We start from the raw sequence: 15,435 nt of genomic DNA, 5'->3' as shown, positions 1-15,435 counted from the left end.
TAGCTTTTAATTTGCAAAATACATGCAAAAATAGTTTTCAACATACATTCTTGCAAAATCTTGTGTCCAAATTTTTTCTCCTTCCTTCTCCATACTCCTTTTCTCTAGACAGAAAATAATCCAGTATAGGTTAAATATGTGCAATTCTCCTATCTTAGCTAATTTTTTAAAAAACATGGTAAAAAAAAATATGTAAATCCAATATAAGCACACATATTTATACAATTATGTTGTTGTGTAAGGAAAATGAGATCAAAAAGGAAAAATGAGAAAGAAAATAAAAATTCAAGCAAACAACAAAAGAAGTTTAAATGCTATGTTTTGATTCACACTCAGTTCCCACAGAGGGTCTGGGTGTTTATGATTCTCATTATCATAAGATCATTGGAATTGGCCTGAATCATAGGATAGCTATTTTTAAGAATTTCAAGGGTTACCTATGGAGCTATCATAAGGTTAGTATTTCTTTTGTATGTGGACAGTCTGATTACTAGAAAGTGCAGAAAAAGTTTATGTAAAAGAAAACAAAAATATCAATTGGATAATAAACAGTCTCTCAGAGTCAGTCAATAATCACTTATGCCTACTATATGTTTGGCACTTCTAAATGCTGGGATACAAAAAAAGGTAAAAGAGAGTAGAAGAGAAAACATGCAAATAACTACATATAAACAGGCTATATACAAGGTAAGTTGGAAATAATTAATAGAGGGCAGGTATTAAAGCTAAGAACAAGTAGGAAAGCCTTCATTTAGAAGGAAGGCTTTTATTTAAGACTAAAAGGAAACCCGGGGGCTCAGTTAGGAGGGAGAGTATCCTAGGCAAGGACAAAAGCCAGTGAAAATGCTTGGGATTGAGAAATGTAGTATTTTGTCTGAGGAACAACAAAGTCAATGTCACTGGATTGAAGAATATGAGGGGTGGGAGTGGTGAAAGGTGTAGGGCATTTTTGGAGCTAGGGGAACAGATTATGAAGGGCTTTGAATGCTAAACAGAGAATTTTATATTTAATTCTGGAGGTGATAGAAAGCCAGTTTATGGACTAGGACAAGTAGTATGGTCAGACCTACAGACCTACATTGAGAACAGACACTCTGTTCTGAGTACCTTGGAGAAAACTCCCTCTTTGATAAATGAACTGAGAAGGGCCTCTTTGAAGGTAGAGGACTGATGTCTGCAGAACATTGTGGTCCAATAAATAATGTGCATATGTTTTCAGAGTAGTGAATGTTGTAATTGAGATAATCTCAGTCAAATGTTTGTGGACCATTGCAATATTATCTAAGGACTGCTGAGGTTTTATATCATGCCTAAGTATGGATCTTTATACTTTATGGGTCACTATCAGGAGGTATTAGAAGCCAGAGAAGGAAGGAAATAGAGGTTGAAGATAACCAGAAGAAAACAATGAGAGGAATTGGAAACAAAAGGACAAATGGCTGATGAAAGGGATTGACAGATGATGATGATGAGAGCCAACATTTACATAGAGCCTTCTTTATGCCAGGCACTATGCAAAACAATTTATGATTATAATTTCATTTGATCTCTTCAATAACCCTGGGTGACGATTGCTGTTATTATCCCATTTTACAGAAGAGGAAACTGGAACTAACAGGGGTTAAGTGATTTGTCCAAATACTCACTAAGGTTATCCTAAGGCGTTGAGCAGATTGAAGTAACAGCTACATAGGTATTTCCAGGCCCCTTCCTCTGAGAGAAAACACTGCAAAATTTCTGATGTGAGGGCAAATCGGGATGACAGCCAGCCCAGGAGAAAAGATCAGAGGCCGTTGCTGGTTTTTACTAATATGAAATTGTCCAATATTAATCTTTAAAGATTTAAAAATCCAGTAGTTACTGTATTTTTTAAAAAGACTTTAGAGAAGAGGATACATTATATAAGATATTTAGTTCATAAAATGAATCCACTTTTAATTAACATTTATTGAGAAACTAGTGTGTGGAAAAAAAAAGAGTAAAAGAGAAATTACTGGGTGGAAAGTACATTGCTAGGTAAAATGGAAGAATAGATCAAGATTAAAAAAAAGCAATGCCTTTGCTTTTGAGGAGTTCAAATGTAGTCAGATGGAAGAGAAGAAAATAAAATCCAGATCTCCAGGGATTTTATTTTGCTTTCTTCCAGCTCTATCCTTCTGGTAACAAAATGAGAATTGATAAAACAATAACATACAAACATTGAGATTAGTCAGGAAGGAGAGTTTTATTATCAAATGTCAACAATTCTACAAAAAACAACACGTTAGTACACATATTAATGTTAATCTAACTGTTTACCTTGTAAGGCTTTCAAAGCTTTGGGTAGACAGTACCTTAAGGTATCTCAAGTATTAAGAATTCTCTTTTCTGATCTTAAGTGCCTGTAGTCACTAGTTTTCACCTAAATTATGAACTTCCTCTTCCTATTGAAGTTAAAGGGTTGGCCATCTCTGGTTGGCTGAGAAGGGGATTTGTTTGGCTCTCCATTCAAGGTCATATGATGATCAAAAATAATGCTAAGTAAATAAAAATAGCAGCCACTAGCAGCCACATATGTTTGCATTCAAGCAAAAGGCAGAGGAGTTACTTAATGAAATATGTGCAATTAGTTTAATCAAACCTGGTTTCCTCTTTGGAGTTAGGTGATGCAACTGTACTACCTAACTGAACTATAGTGTCTAATATTGCACTTTTGTACCATAAACACAGCTAAACACAGAGTACTAACCATCACTGAGCCCTTGAGGCACTGTTCATATACTGTATCAGTGTTGTTTTTAATCTCCTGTCTCAGTCTAGTACAGCAATTATAGTTCTATGTCTGAGAAAGTTATAATTGTCAAATAATTAAGCTGTTTAAGAAAAGACAAACGTTTTATGGCTATTTTAGTATATACAAGCATTCATTACAGTTACAATTTATTGCTTCCTAGAATATAACATTCAGATGTTTCTACATTTCCAACATTAAAACTACAATATGTTTTTATTGAAGTCCAAAACAGTCAATAATGAAAATAGATATAAAATGTCCCATCTAAAGCCATGGTGTTCAGCTATAGGTCAAACAGGAAATAAGTATTTTAGCTATTCCTTTTTTGGTCTTCTGAGTGTTTTGGCCACTGGTTCAATATCACTAACAAGGGATTTTTTTTTTTTCAAAGAAGCTACACCTTTATATTGTTATGCTTTCTTAAGTGTTCCTCCATATATTTCCTAAGACCAAAGTCTTTGGGAGTGGGGAGGAGTGGGGCTGGGAAAGAAAAAAGGAATCAGTTCAATGTTTGGATTATAAGGCATTGTGGCAAAGAAGTCAGGAAAAATTCAAGTTATGCTTTTCTCTGTTCATAATTTGTTTAGTAGAAGGGATGAGGTGGGATGGTTCTTAGAAAAGACTAGAAAGAACAAAAAATTAAATAAGACCTCCAAATCATTACTGATTCTTGGAGATGGTAGATTGTTTTATTTCTCTTTTTGCTGTTAAGATCCTAAGAATTCCATATGGGCAATGCTTGAGATGCCACAGGATGTAAATCTCTGACTAAAAGGGAATAAGGACCTTGGATATCAAATTCACATTTTAAATGTCATCTGTGATTAGCACAGAGCCAGGAGTGCTATATGCTGCTTGCAAAGGCAATAACATCTATAAGATTTGGCTTTATTGGCTCAAGTTTTTACTCCACCAAAAAGTAGGGCCCCTGGTCCTTGTCAAAATGTGTTGCTGAGAATACTGCAGCCTGAATGTAAAACTCTCTCTGAAGTTTCCAAGAGTTCTCTGGTTTCTGAGGGTTTCAGGTCCACTTTAAATTTCTCAAACACTGTAAAAAGGAAGGAAGAAAAAAAAATCAGTATATTTTGGTTTTGAATCTTCCTAGTGATAACACTTAATCCACTCTGTTAAATTGATTAACGAGTTCTTAGTAAGATCAGAACCAACTTCTGATTTCAGAATGTGTAAACATATTATACATACAATAAAATCATATGTAATAAGAGCCTCACAACAATGCCATGAATCATACTGGCACAGTAATAATGACAAAAAAAATAATGTATAATGTGTATAATAGAACCTACCTCACAGGGTTGTTGTAAGGATCAAATAAGATATTTGTAAATTTCGTAGCATAGTGCCTGACACAGTAAACATCATATAAATATTAGATATTATTGTTATTATTGTTAATTTTATTATATCCAAACATCAAGAATGCTTGGAATATATTTTACCAAAAAACAACTCAAATAATTTAAACAATTCAGGATGAAAACATAAACCTGAACAGCTTGTAACTTTCACATTTAAAAGAAAGTCAAATGATAAAATTAGCAGAGGTAGAGATAAAAAGTGTTTTAGAGATGAATTATCATTTCTGGCTAACTTCCAAGATTATTTTGTTGCTGTTAGGTCAGTCCTTTTCTGTCAAGTTTGATGCTTCATAATCCCATTTGGGGTTTTCTTTGCAAAGATACTGGAGTGATTTGCCATTTCCTTCTCCAGCTCATTTTAAAGATAAGGAAACTGAGGCAAACTGGGTTAAGTCATTTGCCCAGGGTCAAACAACTATTCAATGTCTGAAGACAGATCTGAACTCAAGAAAATGAACCTTCCTAACTCCAGGCCTGGCACTCTATCTACTGCACAACCTTCAAAATCACAGATTTCTTGTAAAATTTGCTTTAACAATCCATTTTTAGACTTTTTAACAACAGCTGTTAGCACACTAGATCACCACAATTACCCTTGGAGATAACATTTTACAAATGAGAAAACTGAAGCATTCATAGATTAAATGACTTGTCCAAGTTCACACAGCTAGCTAATATCAGGCTACATTTGAACTCAGGTCCTTCTTTTTATAGGCTTGGTGTTCCATCCACTGGGTCACCTAACTGCCCTGTGTGAAGTAATATGTTAAGTGATCATAATATAGGCATTTATCCTATCCTAATAGCCAATATAAAGTTCACTTAAAAAAATTTACAGAGGAAAATGAATAAGCTAAATGACCTGTGACGACTGCGCTAGCACCCAGGACACCCCAGAATCAGCTGGAGTCAGGATAAGCAAAAGTCCTGAGTCTTTATTCTTGGTCTTCAGACGCAGGATTGAACAGGATGGAAGCAGAATCTCCACGACCGCCTTCTCCCTCGTCTATGGCCAAAGTGTGACTCTGGCTAGTCTTACTCCACAATTCTCTGTATACCCCAATCATCGAGCCAGCACAGGATAGTGGGAAGGGCCATTTTCCAAGCAAATGCCCATAGAGCAATAGTCCAATCAGTAGTTAGCCTCAAGTGCTTGAACCACCTCAGTGCAACGACTCAAGAGTTTCAGCCTTCTACATCAACCTATGAAACTTTTTTGCTAAGTGTGACTTTTAAAATATGAGATGACTAAAACATGTTGTGGGACCAATTGGAGAGAGGAAGGAAGGAAGGAAATGATAATTTTAATTTTCAAGGACTCATTTTCTTCCTTAAGATTCTGGATCATCTCTTCTAGTAGGTCAACTTTCTTTTTAACATTCTTCTTGTTTCTCTTGGATTGTTCTTATTTTAATCACCTCTTGTCATAGGGTGTGAGGGATGGGACCCAGGTCCTTCTTATTTTTTGAGCTTTGTCTTGAGTGCAATTTCTGACTCCTTTCCCTCCCTCCCGCTCTAAGCCATAGCTAGCACAATATGCTAGAAATACTTTTGCTTCCTGTTAACACTTCAATGGCTATAACTTTAAAATTTTTTTTCCTTTGGCCTGTAAAGGAAACTTAGAACTTTACTCTTTCATAAGAGTCTGCAGTCAGCACCTCCCTGCTCTACTGCTTCTGCACTCAGGGTTATGTGCTGGTTCCATCGTGTCTCAGATCTGGTTTCCCCTGTCAGCAGAAGTTATCTCAATCTTCTGCTCAGACTGTCCACACTGTCAGGGAGGTGAAAATTCCTATAGCTAAGGTTAAGGATACTCCCCAACGCAGCTACCGCAGAGGGCTAGTGCTTGTTGTTTCAGGGGAGCTAGCCTGGAGGAATTTACACGTTACTCAGGCCAATCCCCCATCCTGTCCTGAGATCTTTCTTTGGATCTTCTCCAGTTATCCCAGGAGGCCTATTGTTCTGTCCAAAATCTTGTTTTATCTACTTGGTTTGTTTGTTTGTTTTTTGTCATTCTCTGTTTACCCTGAGATACTATTTTATCTTGTTTTTGGAGAAAATCTGGAAAGCTTAAAATTTTTTGACCTATACTGCCATCTTCCTAGACTCCTCTCATCAGAGCTTTCTAAAGGTAGTTTTGAGAACTTCTATCTATCTATCTATTTTTAGTGCTGAGGCAATTGGGGTTGAGTGATTTTCCCAGGGTCACACAACCAGAGAGCTGATATTTATGTGAAAGCTGTTAGGAAAATTTATTAGATGCACAGCAAATAGAGATAATAAAAGAATTCCCAAGAAAAAAGTTGAAAAATCCATACAGACATGGAATATTATTGTTCTGTAAGAAATGACCAACAGGATGAATACAGAGAGGCTTGGAGAGACCTACATGGACTGATGCTAAGTGAAATGAGCAGAACCAGGAGATCATTATACACTTCGACAACGGTATTGTATGAGGATGTATTCTGATGGAAGTGGATTTCTATGACAAAGAGACCTAACTGAGTTTCAATGGATAAATGATGGACAGAAACAGCTACACCCAAAGAAGGAACACTGGGAAATGAATGTGAACTATTTGCATTTTTGATTTTCTTCCTGAGTTATTTTTACCTTCTGAATCCAATTCTCCCTGTGCAACAGGAGAACTGTTTGGTTCTGCAAATATGTATTATATCTAGGATATACTGCAACATATTTAACATATATAGGACTGCTTGCCATCTTGGAGGGGGGTGTGGAGGGAGGGAGGGGAAAAAATGAAACATAAGCGAGTGCAAGGGATAATGTTGTAAAAAATTACCCTGGCATGGATTCTGTCGATACGAAGTTATTATTAAATAAAATAAAATTAAAAAAAAAAGAAAGAAAAAAAGAAAAATCCATACAGACATGTTTCAATGAGATTCAAAATTTGACAAATTAGAGAGCATAAACTGCCTATATCTCAATATAGGCTTAATCAGAACCAATAAAAGGCATAATTTTATTTTGCTTATATATATTTAAAAGAATGGGTCTTTGTTTTTTTTTTCCTTGCCCAGCTTCTATGAATGAAATTTTTTTGTTTTTAAAAAAAGTCCAAATACATAAAATACAAAACTTCAGAACACTCTGTTTCATGTATTATTTTAATTTTAATGCTTAAGTAACAAAAGTAATCTAAAAAGTTGACTCAAATATGTTTCTATTTCATTCTTAATTGTTTCAGTATATCTTATTGTGAAAGACCCCTTTAATAAAGAATCATTTGCTTCTTGAACAATTCAGTGGTTTTAATGGCATAGAGTAAATTAAATGTTAGTTATAGAGGAAAGGGTAAATTTTTTGCTTTTCACTCTGCCAATCAAGCAACTACAAATTGTGTTAAAATTTACAGTTTCTTTAACAGACATAAAGAAGGAAATTTTGCCTTGATTGCCGTAACAACTACACAAGGCACATAACAATGTAACACAATATATATAAACATCAGCTAATACTTTATTGCTGGTTTTTTTCTCTCTACATTTATACAACATAAAACCAGTGGATTTATTACCTCCAAACTCAAATTGGAGACCTTCCTATAGCATATTTGAAGAGCTGCTTTTTCCCCCCTTGCCCCAGAATCTCTTGCCATTTACTCAATTCAAATTGAGCAAGATATTATGTCAGGCACCAAGGATAAAAAGGGAAAAAAAAAAGCAAAAACCATTTTTTTGCCTATATGAAGAGTAAAGTATATAAAAGGATTAGTGAATAGAAAGTAATTTGAGGGGCTGGGGGAGACTAACAACTTATAAGGTAGTGGAAGAAGATTTGCATAGGAGGTGTCACATGTATTGAGCTTTGAATGATGATAAGAATTCTGAGAGAAAAGATGTGTTCTAAGCATGGAGAGATCCTGTAAAAAGGCACAGAAAGGAAAAAAGGAAGGTGGATTTCAGGGAATAGCAAGCTGGTGCATGTAACTCAGGCTGTGTAACGAGTAATAATCTTTAGGTTCCTATAACAAGAGTATGGAGCCAGATTATGGGGAATTTGAAATATTAGGTGGAAAACTTTGTATTTTGTGGCAGAGACAATAGAAAGCTACTGAAAACTGTTGAATACAGGAGGAATTTATCAGACCTGACCTTTAGAAGGAATCTATAACTTGCTCAATAATTATACTTATGAAAAATGTAAAACAAAGCTTTATTTCAATAAAACACAACTCATTTTTATGATTCACTTTTTCTATTTTTCTATAAAAGTTGCAGATTCCACCAATCTAGAAGAATGCTTCCATCTGAAGTTCTCTTTCTTTAGACTCTATACTTCATAACATTCTTAAAAGAGTTCTATTAAAGTCAAACTTTATAGAGGGTTGAGAATTTGACAACTAACATCATTTCCTCAATTACTCTCCTTCATTTTAATTCCCCAAACATTACATCCCTCTTTGTATCCTCTGTAACCCCTTCTAACCCCTTTCAGCTTCCTTTTGTACATTAAAGTACAAATTCCTAGTGGGGAGAGACTGTCTTTCTATTAATAGAATGTTTGATACATGCTTAAAAATGTTTATTGACTAGTGTCTGAGAGGGCAGTGTTGACCTTTTGAGTAGGTTGTCATAATTCAACAAGTCAGTTAATTTTATTCAGTAGTTTACAGAGTCTAGTGTTGCTACTCAGCAGTGGGCATTAGAACCCAAAGGACTACAAAGTACTGGTTTACCATCAGTATGTTAAGTACGGTGATCTAAAATCAGGAAGCCCTGTTAATCTGTTTCTCTGTTTCTGTATCTCTCTCTCACACACACACACATACATACATACAACCCTTTTCAACAATGGAAATTTCAGAAAGTTGAAAATGTACTTCAGATGATCAAATCTGTCTATAATTTTGAGCCTAAAGAATGAATTGCCAGGAAAGTGTGTGGGGTTTTTTGTTTGGAGGGCAATTTTCAAGACTGTAGAAAAGATATTGATGGCAATGGGAAAGTAATAATTAAAACATTCCTCTATTCATATGAGGTTTCATAGAGTTCATACTAGAAAATATCTTTTCCCCCCATTAGTCTTATATTAGAAACAGATCTAGATTTTCCAAGAGTTTATGGATTCTCCGAGCTTTATACATTGTTAGAGAGATACTGAAATGAAATAATGGATAAATGCTTAATATGGAGACAGGAAGATATCTATTAGATATTAGATATCTATTAATTTTGTAATACTGGACAAGGCTTTTAACTTTCAGTCTCTGGTTCCTTGTGTAAAATAGGGATAACAATACCACTTTTTCACAGGATTGTTGTAAAGATAGCATATGTAAAGTGCTTTTCAAACCTTAAATCCTGCATGCAAATGGTAGCAGTTATTATTTAATTAAGAGAAATTCAAAACTATCTTTGATCACCACATATAAATGAAACCAATGAATGTGTTTGATCTTAATTTGTAACATTTTAAAACTTAATTTATAAAGGAGGTCAAAAGCATGATTTGAAAAGAGCCTTGGAGAATAACCTAAAAATCTAATTTACAAGAGGACACCAAATCCAACAAATCTGTGTATTAATGTAATCTGTATCTGTGATCATAACTTAATTTATTTTAGGTTCCTACTTAAACTGAATTTTAATTGCTCATGGTACATTTTTAAGTAAAAATAGGTAAATTAATTCTAATTTCTCAAATACCTCACCTACTATAATGACAAACAATTGTCCTGTATAAGATTATTTGAAAAGGGGAGATGGACAAGAGGAAAGTATGAATGGAGTTAATGCAGTATGGCAGAGGTAAGAACTCAAAGAACACATTTATGTAACGCAGCTAGGTGGCATAGTAGATAAAGCACAAGGCTTAGGAAGACTAATTAAACCTGGCCTCACATACTTCCTAGGTATGTGACTATAGGTGAGTCACTTAACCCCTTTGCCTCAATTTCCACATCTGTAAAATGATAGAGAGAAGAAAATCACAAACTACTACAGTATCTTTGCCAATAAAGGTCCAAATGGGGTCACAAAAAGTTGGACACAACTGAAAAACAACTTAACCATAATATACTTGAAGTATAAAACTACCTGGTGAACTAAAAAGGAAAAAATACCCGATGAACTAAAATGGATAGAACAAGAAGTAAAATCTCAGATTTTAATTCATTGAGGCAGCATAAGCATACTGGACAGAGTTGTCCTTAAAGCCAGGAAAACCTGAGTTCTTCAAAATCCACAACTGACAAATTGCTGATGTGAACCTAAGAAAGTCGTGCAACTTCTTGGTTCTTTAGGTAATTCACTCAGTGTATTAGTTGCCTAAAAGGTGCCAACTTGCACTGATAAGAGGAATTTCTCCAGTGAAAGTTCTCTATACCTATGAAATCATCATTGCAGTCTTCATTTCTTCCAACTCTACCAATTATAAAAACAGTTTTACATTAACACTAGGTTACACCTTGTGTCGCTCCTAATTTTGGGATTCTAGAATACTAGCTCTACATATATGTCCTTCTGACAGCAAATGGGTGTTTTTACATAATTGTGCCTGATAAAAATAATAACTATAGCTCAGATTTATGTAATGCTTTAAAGTTTGCAAAATCTTTTACATACATTGTCCAACTTACTCATAACAACCATGTGATGTAGGTGTTATTATCATTTTATTTTACAGAAGAAATAACTGAAGTTCAGATCTTATGATTTGCTTAGGGACACACAATGAATTTTCTATGGAACAGGCAGTATTCAAGTCTTCCTGATTTCAGGTCTAGCACTTTATCTATTATGCCATAACTTTTTTACATAAAGTCAAGATTCCCTGTGATGTCACATGGATGTTACTAAATCACAGAACATCAAAATCTCAGAAAAACTAAAATAACAAGCAAAGAGGCTAAGGACACATAATGATGGTCACAAGCAGGCTGCAGCATGTTACCAGTGACTCATATGCAAGAACAGAATAAAGGATATGAGCCCTTCGTCCCATGACCCCCTTCTGAAACTATTGACTTCTAGTCCCTTTTTTACTGCCAAATTTACCACCCACACCTCAAGCCAATGATAGTTACTATTGGTTGCCACCAATCTATTAAAAGACTTCTCTAAATTATTAATGATCTTATCTCTAAATCTAGTGACCTTTCCCCTATTTTCATTCTCCACGATCTCTTCCTATACTATTTGACAGAACAATATAGTTTCTCCTTCTTCTTAATCCTCTTTCCTCCTTTGGCTATTATGACATCACATTTTCATGGTTCTCTTTTTATTGCATATTACTTTTATTTTATTTCTTAATGTTTCTTTCTGCCTATCTTTAATAAGAGTGTTTCATAAGATTCAAATATAGGCCCAATTTTTCTTTTCCTATTTTCATTTCAAAATAGAAGACTTTCAAATCTCTACATCTTCATTCTCTCTGGAATGCCAGTTATTATTTCCAATTATCTGTTGAAGATTTCTACCAGAATATTTCAGTCCCTTGAACCTAACAGATCTAAAATTGAACTCATTTTTTACTTAACCCTAACATGTTCTACCACTAAAACTCCTTTTAATAACACCTCCATTTATCCTAATTTCCCAGGTTATAACCTTAAAACCTACATGACTTTCCCCTTACTCTATACATCAAATTCAATTTCTGCATTCTGTCATGAATCTCTTCTCTTTGTGGCCTTTGCTCCCTTTTCTGAGCTCCCTCTAAAACTTACACAGCTCTTCTTTTTTACTGTTATTCCAAGCATTTACATTCAGTCTCTCATTTCATTAAATCTAGATCACTATTGCAGACTATAAACTGGTCTTTTTGCCTTCACTTTCATTTTTCTTCAACAATGTTTCCTGAGTTATCTTCCTAATCATGTTATGATTATGGCCGTAACTTCTCGAAAACTTTCAATGACTACTTATTACCAATTAAAAAGTATAAATGTCTAATCTTTTGAGACTTTCCATGACTTATCTTGCGACTCTGTCATATATTCCATAGTTGAGACAAAACAAATTCCCATTCCTTTAATCCCATCTTCCTGACATTCCCACCCCTTCCATCATTTTACTTTGTTTTCATAATTCACAAAGTATAGAATACACTATTTCTCCCATAGTTTCTTTTCTTCCTTTAAGGTCTAACTAAGGTACCACTTTCTCCATGGAGCCTTTAGTAATTTGTTCCATTTTCTAAAAGTGATTTTTCCACCTCAGTTTCTCAGAACATTCTTTGTCTCCTTTACCTTATGTCACATTCTACTTTGCATTATATTTTGGAGTCATTGCTATAACTTCTTTGTTAGGCTGAGCTCTTTGACATCAGAAGCATATTTTTTTTTATTTTTCTACCACTTACCATAGTACCTGGCACATGATAGAGGTGAAATGAATGATGACTGAAATCAAGGTCACATATTGCTAGGAAAGGAAGTTTTAAATTATCAATGAGCTTGAAAAGCCCAAGATAGTAAGATATCCAAAGAGAAGGTTTTCAGTATCTTGTGTAACTCTTCTCTTGAGAATGTATGAAGAAATAAATATAAGAATAACATGGGTTTAAAAAATACGGTACTCTACCTTGTGGTAGCAGAAGAAATACTCTCATACTAGTAAAATTCTAAATCCTGGAAAACATCAATATAAACAAAGAAGAATAACTTCTGCATTATTATGGTCTATTTTCTATTTTTAAAGAGTAAGCAGATTTATCTGGACTCCTCATTTTAATACACAGCTTTAACTATTGCTAAATATTCCAAAGTATAAGTTAGAAAGACTTATAGGATCTTATTTCGAAGAAGAAAAGGGTAAGAATTAGATGTGAACAGCCAGAAAATGGGGTAAAAAGGATAAAGCATAGGCAAATGGGTAGATGAAGGAGATCAATTCGATAAACATTTATTCATGCCAACGTATAAGACATTCTCTCCTCCCCTCCCCCCAGGAAGTGGGGGATAACAAAAGTGAACAAAGCATAGCCCTGCCATCAAGAAACACATCATCTAGGTGTAAAGACAAGACAGGTGTGTAAATAACTAATATAAATTACAAAGTAGAAGGTAAAAAGATCTCAGAGAGCCAAGGGAATTTTTCCATTCAGAAGGATCAGGGAGGAATTAAAACATAAGCTAGGATTTCAACAAGTGGATTAGAGAAATGAGGGTGGTTTGATTCAAGAGAATGGTGTGAGCAAATCTACAGAGACAGGCAAAATTTAGGACAGTAAACAGTCCAGTCAATAGAACACATTGGAAGGGGAGTAGTGTGAAATAATGACTACTATTTACTGTGTTTTGGAGAACTTTCAATGCTGCTAACTTGAATATGGACTATATTCAGAAAATAGAGAACCACTGAAGGTTTATGAACAGAGCAATAATATTAACAGAGCTGTACATTAGGAATGTTTCTTTGCTACTGGTCCCTGTGAAAGATGAGTCATTTGATCTTTATAACAATTCTGAAAGATATGTACTGCTATTATTCCCATTTTGCAGTTGAAGAAACTGAGGCAGATAACGTTTAAGTATCTTGCTAAGTCACACAACTAAGTAAGTGTCCGAGTCTGGCTTTGAACCTGGATTTTTTTTGCATCCAGACCCAGAGTTCCATCCACTATATGTATCTGTCTCAACAAGAGAAAGGGAACTTAAGTTCTAGGGAATACAAATAAGAGACATGCACTTAAGAATCAACCTCAAGACTGGCGAGACTTACATGAACTGATGCTAAGTGAAATGGGCAGAACCAGGAGATCATTATATACCTCAACAACGATACTGTTTGAGGATGTATTCTGATGGAAGTGGATCTCTTCGATAAAGAGAGCTAATTCAGTTTCAATTGATCAAGGATGGACAGAAGCAGCTACATCCAAAGAAAGAACACTGGGAAATGAATATAAACTGTTTGCATTTTTGTTTTTCTTCCCGGGTTATTTATACCTTCTGAATTCAATTCTCCCTGTGCAACAAGAAAACTGTTCGGTTCTGCACACATATATTGTATCTAGGATATACTGTAACCTATTCAACATGTAAAGGACTGCTTGCCATCTGGGGGAGGGGGTAGAGGGAGGAAAGGGAAAAATTGGAACAGAAATGAATGCAAGGGATAATGCTGTAAAAAATTAGCCTGGCATGGGTTCTGTCAATAAAAAGTAAAAAAAAAAAAAAAAGTAATCATACAAATGAGGTGCAAAAAAAAAAAAAAATCAACCTCAAAAAGCCAAAATGGAAGATGGGAGGGGTCATGAAAAATTTGTCAACAGTAAAGGGTTCCCCATTCAAATATTAATTCAAAATCAAATGCATAATAAATCCAAGGTGTTTCTGGTAACATTTGCATCATGCAACTTCATCGCAGCCTTGGTTCTGATCATACAACACATGAACTTTGCACTTGCATATGAATGCTGCCAGATACATTTTGATTAAGATTGGAGGAAGGGTCACATAAAAGTTTCTTGGGTAAAAAAAAAGTCTTGAATGGAAAAAGTTTAAGAGGGCTTGCACTATTTCAATGTAAATAATAACATCTATTTCTTCTCTTTCCTTCCATTATTCAACTTCTTGTATCAAAAAAACCAAAAAAACAAAACAAAAATCAAACAATCCTACCTATCTTGGACCTTCAAAGCCACTAAAATACTAGAATATGAGAAATTCACTATTTTTCCTGAAACACAACCAGCTGTTGCCAAGTCCAATGGCTTACTAATTATGAACCTTGTATAACTATTTTCTTGATATTGTTTAGCTGTGTGTCTGACTCTTCATGACTCTATGGACCATAATATTCCAATACTGTCCATGGGGTTTTCTTGGCAAAGATACTGGAATGATTTGTCATTTCCTTCTCCAGCTTTATAAATAAAGAAATGGAAACATACAGCATTAAAAGACTTGCCTAGAGTCACACAGCAAGTAAGTGTCAGGAGGCAGAATCTAAACTCAAGTTTTCCTGACATCAGGCCTAGCACTCCATCCAGTAAGCCATCTAGAGGGCTCCATGTACCTGGCTCATAAATTAATACATGCTTAATATATGTATATTGAATTACTATTTATAAGTACTCATAGAAAAGGGATCCGCTAGTTGTCCGCTGGTCTCACAAAGGCACCTTTCTTCATGTACCAACTGATGTTTTCTCTCAGCTTGGCTTGTAACAACATAATGGTAAAGCTAGGTTGTACAGTGGATAGAGTGCTGGTCCTGGAGTCAGGAGGACTGAATTTAAATTCAGCTTCAGACACTTAGAAACCATGTAACCCTGGGCAAGTTACTTAACTCTGTTTGCCTCAGT

General features: G+C 34.9%; 1 protein-coding gene across 3 annotated transcripts in view; it reads right to left on the bottom strand.

Annotated features, from left to right (window-relative positions):
• Nucleotides 1–2,205: 2,205 nt before the first annotated feature.
• Nucleotides 2,206–15,435, bottom strand: part of ESRP1 (epithelial splicing regulatory protein 1) — a 100,545-nt gene continuing 87,315 nt past the window's right edge. For all 3 annotated transcript variants that reach the window (XM_051970869.1, XM_051970871.1, XM_051970870.1), the window contains one exon: nt 2,206–3,821. Coding sequence is in view for 1 of the 3 variants with exons in the window: in XM_051970871.1 (XP_051826831.1) it covers nt 3,815–3,821 (7 nt within the window). In the remaining 2 variants the exon portion in view is untranslated. The remainder of the gene's footprint in view (nt 3,822–15,435) is intronic.

The sequence above is a fragment of the Antechinus flavipes genome, chromosome 1 (assembly GCF_016432865.1).
Source record: "Antechinus flavipes isolate AdamAnt ecotype Samford, QLD, Australia chromosome 1, AdamAnt_v2, whole genome shotgun sequence".
NCBI classification, from domain to species: Eukaryota; Metazoa; Chordata; class Mammalia; order Dasyuromorphia; family Dasyuridae; genus Antechinus; species Antechinus flavipes.
Note: the sequence above shows the minus strand (reverse complement) of the source record. Positions and strands in the feature narration are given on the sequence as shown.